The sequence below is a fragment of the Portunus trituberculatus genome, chromosome 34 (assembly GCF_017591435.1).
Source record: "Portunus trituberculatus isolate SZX2019 chromosome 34, ASM1759143v1, whole genome shotgun sequence".
NCBI lineage: Eukaryota > Metazoa > Arthropoda > Malacostraca > Decapoda > Portunidae > Portunus > Portunus trituberculatus.
In genome coordinates, this window is record NC_059288.1 from 12,325,267 (window position 1) to 12,331,266 (window position 6,000).

The 6,000-nt window shown below is 32.5% G+C and overlaps 1 protein-coding gene across 1 annotated transcript in view; it reads left to right on the forward strand.

Moving 5' to 3' along the window:
* LOC123512657 overlaps window positions 1-5,032 on the forward strand; it is a 357,957-nt gene extending 352,925 nt beyond the window's left edge. Inside the window, exon 7 of the mRNA XM_045269133.1 lies at window positions 4,884-5,032. Coding sequence (XP_045125068.1) covers window positions 4,884-4,899 — 16 coding nt within the window. The 3' untranslated portion in view covers window positions 4,900-5,032. The remainder of the gene's footprint in view (window positions 1-4,883) is intronic.
* Window positions 5,033-6,000: the final 968 nt, after the last annotated feature.

Genomic DNA, 6,000 nt, shown 5'->3' on the forward strand with positions numbered 1-6,000 from the left:
ACCCACCTCAGTTGTACATACAAATACTCCGCGATGTGGTTAGGCGGGGTAATAAAGCGTTGGTGATTAACTAAAACGATATATATATATATATATATATATATATATATATATATATATATATATATATATATATATATATATATATATATATATATATATATATATATATATATATATATATATATATATATATATATATATATATATATATATATATATATATATATATATATATATATATATATATATATATATATATATATATATATATATATATATATATATATATATATATATATATATATATATATATATATATATATATATATATATATATATATATATATATATATATATATATATATATATATATATATATATATATATATATATATATATATATATATATATATATATATATATATATATATATATATATATATATATATATATATATATATATATATATATATATATATATATATATATATATATATATATATATATATATATATATATATATATATATATATATATATATATATATATATATATATATATATATATATATATATATATATATATATATATATATATATATATATATATATATATATATATATATATATATATATATATATATATATATATATATATATATATATATATATATATATATATATATATATATATATATATATATATATATATATATATATATATATATATATATATATATATATATATATATATATATATATATATATATATATATATATATATATATATATATATATATATATATATATATATATATATATATATATATATATATTATATATATATATATATATATATATATATATATATATATATATATATATATATATATATATATATATATATATATATATATATATATATATATATATATATATATATATATATATATATATATATATATATATATATATATATATATATATATATATATATATATATATATATATATATATATATATATATATATATATATATATATATATATATATATATATATATATATATATATATATATATATATATATATATATATATATATATATATATATATATATATATATATATATATATATATATATATATATATATATATATATATATATATATATATATATATATATATATATATATATATATATATATATATATATATATATATATATATATATATATATATATATATATATATATATATATATATATATATATATATATATATATATATATATATATATATATATATATATATATATATATATATATATATATATATATATATATATATATAAAACGGTGTCACATAATGATGTACGTCGTACTTGTAATTGATTCTTTAATGATTATTATATTTGTATGTATACATGTATGTATAAGCGTTGGCACCCAAGGATTCTACATGGGTGGGTAGACATGATCACACTAACCTACGTCACAGTGTGTTGGAACTTTTCACAACCTATTTCGATTGCCATCCATATATTCGGTTGCATCTACTTTATATCATATAAGTGATCTGTACGTTTACCTTTTATGTAATACATCTTAACATGCATACTTCTGAGTCATAAGTAACTTTCCTTTACCTAATTCATGTAATTAGATGACTATATCCGTCGCTATATTCATGTATAGTGATAAATTCCGGTGTCAGCACTTTTTCGAGGCACGCAGGCCTCCGAGGGCTGGCCTGAATAGAGTCTTGTGAGGATGCTAGGCGTGATCACGCCAGGGACATAGGTCTGTCCTGCATCTGTCACGTTCTTCTGTAAAGGGTTTTTGGTATCTGCGTATTTATTATAGCGTGAAGTGTTGCTCTTAATGAACAATTTACATTTACATTTACATTTACATTTAGTACTTATATTTATAGTTTATTATACACTTTCACGTAAGTACTGAGCCGAAGAGTACTGAATCTCAGCACCGTGATTATCTATTTGTCACTGCCCTTGTCATCACAATTAAGTCACTTAAACACTGTCACGTGCACTTATTACCTACCTTAAACAAGACTCAGATAATTGTCTTAGTGCGAATGTTCGTGTCAGAGTTCACACACACACATGTTCCGTTGCGCACACCGCGCTGGTCACCCGCTGGTCAGATCGGAGTACTCATCTTGACTGCCCGGTGGCATTCCTATTAAGGTCCTCGTGATCACGTGATAGGGTGTGGATAGGGTGTGACATCGTAGGTGATAGGTTTCACAGGAACATATCACATGTGAATTATTCTATCAAGCTATTGCCTATTCGACCAGTTTAACATTTACAGATATTTATGATTATTATATTATTGCTTGTATTAGCCTTTTCCTAACTAATTATTTTCCAAGAAACTAGGAGTGAAAATCATAATTAGACACTTTTCCAGCGGGCATCAGAATAGGAAATTTCTATCTAAGCTTCTAGAAGGTTCTGGGCTACAGTTATGATGGTTCTCTACACCATGTGCTAACACTTCTCGCCCCAAACCTCTGTATCTAATTGTAAATACATATGTATAAGTTATATTCACCTGAAGAATCACAGAAACACTCCCAAGTGACTTTACTTACAATAAGACGGTAATAACTAATTAATAACCTTCCGGGTGATTCATAATTCACTCCGTCCGGAACACTGGTGGTAGCTTACTGAGATATGAATACTCAACTCAATTGTTAAGTGTAGTATAAACAACAGTGGTCAAAATGAAGTGAAGAACGGACACATTAAACGGGAAAATAATGGTATGAAACGGCGGGGCACCAGCAAGGTACTGAGACGGAGCTGAGCGGCCAGTGACTGTTTATATGACTTTCCTGACCTGCGAGACAAAAGGAATACTCTCCTTCCAAAACACTCTGGCTTGTTTCACCCATCCTGCCACTCCCAAGCAGTGATGTTAATTGTACGACAATTATCGTATTTGTACGATAATATGGCTGTTTGTACGATGTACGATACATAGGTAAGAATCGTACACCAATATACGATAATTGAGTGGCAAAGTGTTTTTTATTTTTATATTTGTAATAAGGTACTGTAATAATTGTGTAAAGAAAAAAATATCGATGTCAACATTTCAGAGAGAGAGAGAGGGGCTGGGGACTGGGGAGGGAAGGAAAAGGAGAGAGACGCTGTCAGTCACAGTCAGTGTCAAGTGACAAAATGATCTTATTAGTGTGACTCTTAGTGTTAGTATGGTGAAGGGCGAGTTTTCCTTCTCTTATCATATGTTCTATTTGACGTATAACGGTATGAAAAACAAAACATTCTCATTATGTGGCACTAATGGGCAACAATAAATAAAGGAATAAATAATAAGGGTTTTCCAGTGTAGGTTGTGTTGCGGAGAGTGATGGACTGACGATTGACTGATAAGTTGACCCCTTGGAGATACATGCACATTGACACTGTACGTAAGCGTTTATCAATATATAGTTTTCATTATATATATATATATATATATATATATATATATATATATATATATATATATATATATATATATATATATATATATATATATATATATATATATATATATATATATATATATATATATATACACACACACACACACACCTTTGTGTAACCTTTGTATGTGTAGTATGTCATTTGCATATGAAAATGAATGAAAATTAATGAAATGTTCAATACAGTGTATAATGCAGTTCTGATGTGTGTATATTATTTTTCCGTTGGATGTACGATAATATTAGGCAAAATACGATAATTCTGGTGGTTCGGTACGACAATGTGGGCTAGAAAAGTTAACATCACTGCTCCCAAGATCACTTCTCTTATCACAAAAGAGGAGACTTAGGAGACACAGGGTGAAATCTAATATAATTTAAAAGGGTCCCCTCTGTCTTATCAAATCATCAGAGATTCTTGGCAAAGACATCATCGGCGCAGTCGTTCTCGCGCAGACCATCACTTCACCCCATATAAAGGACCTCATCGTCTGTAGAGAAGTTTCTCATGAAGAAAGAAGGTCTTCCAAGTGGCGGACGACCAGCGTAACGAGTTGATTCACCCGACTAGTCTACACTTGTAGCGCAAACACTGTTAGAGTTTAGGAATTACCCCGCCGTTTTTGCAGTGAGACGACGCTGCGTGTGTAAAAATAAAACTAATTTATATTTACCTCTCAGACTCCATTTTCTTTTCAGCCCAGTAGAAGCACATCTTCCCATTTTCTTTTGAGTGCTGTAGGAGTAATTCAGACAAATCTGTTACTGCCTTCTAAACTTAAACATTGATAATTTTTCATATAACTAACAATACTAAAAACATTTCTTTCAGGTAAATAACGCCTTTGACCGTGAAATATACTGAAGTACTGAAGTGTGTAATTACTACCTAATTAAGAGGGAATTGCTAACACTACTTTATATATATCCCTGGAATCATGCCAAGTCTGTTTTTTCAATTTGCCAAACACTCTTTCATAAATAGAAAATGTCAAAATCTTTCAAACTCCAACTCCCCTCGTGACTTCTGGTATCTGGCCAAAACATCAACAACTTTACTTCTTCATCTTTCCCTCCTTTATTTTATCCTGATGGCACCACTGCCACCTCATCTGTCTCCAAAGCTGATCTCTTTTCTCAAACCTAAAAACTCCACCTTGGATGATTCTGGGCCAATGAGGCACGAGTGATAGTTTCTCCTTGTATTAAGTTATGGCATCTCAGTGAGGCTTTCTTTTCACTCTTTTTGTTGCCCTTCGCTAGTGCCCCTTTGTCATATAGAAAACATCATTCAAGCTCTTACCACTGTCTCTTATTCTCCCTCCTCCTGAGAGTCATACCACTAATTTTGGCGCAGGTGGGCGGTGTGGTGATGCCAGTTCGGGTGGTGGGTGGTGGCGTGGCAAGGGGCACTGTCTCCGTCGGGATGGTTGGCGTTGATGAGGTAGAGGCACGAGCTGCACTGCTCACACCCACTCTGGAGCAAGGCTTCCCGTCCTCCTCCACCCCAACTAGTGCCACTGTTACCTGGAGATTGGTGAGTACTGTTTGATAGATTGATAGATGAATGGATAAGCAGATAAAAAGATAGACAAATAAACCCGCCTGCTGATCATGTCAGAGTCCTGCACCTGCCCACCAGATCCACCGGTCCAAGCACATCGAGGGGATCTATGTGCTGGGGTGTGAACGAGGCAGTGGCTTCATCCATCCTCGGATACAACAACAGCTCCAGACCCACGACATTTCCCTCCTGCACCATCCACACTCCCACCACAGCCACAACCACGAGCTCGGCCCCACCACCCACACCCTGGAGCAAAGGGAGTCGTCCACTTCAGAGCATGCGGAGTGGCCTGACAGTGGAGGAGGGCCCCACACCTCACTGGCAGAGGAGAACGTTGAGCACATCCTCTTAGGTGAGGAGTGGCTGCAGGGGAAGCAAGTGTACCAGGATTGCTCACTTAACACTCCTATGCTCTCTGCAACGTCCATCATTTCTTTTCATAATACAGGAATCCCAATCAAGTTTCTTTTCTCTCTTTACTTTAGATATTCAATAGGAACTACTATTATGCAAATCCTTGCTAATGTTACACTGCTGACACTTGACCTCTGTTTCATTTGTGCAGAAAATGAGTCTGGGAGAAGCACTACATCCTCCAACACCACTGTAGGGGAGGAGGGAGGTGATGACTTCCCACTGCCACCCACCTGTTCCAACCTGAGAGTGATGGGCCACACCCTTGTCCTGGCCAGGTCCTCCTTCCAGGTGGTGGGGCTCCATCCCTTCACTTCCTACTGGTTCCTGCTCCTGCCTCACTACAAGGGTGTGCTGGGTGTGCCTTCCAACATGCAGTCTTTACAACACCACAGGATGGTGAGCTTTTGGGCACATGGCCTCACCTGTGTTAGGGCTGGCACCTCAGTAGAGGATGCTTTTTTTTCTTTTGGGTTTTGTTTTTTGTTCCCCT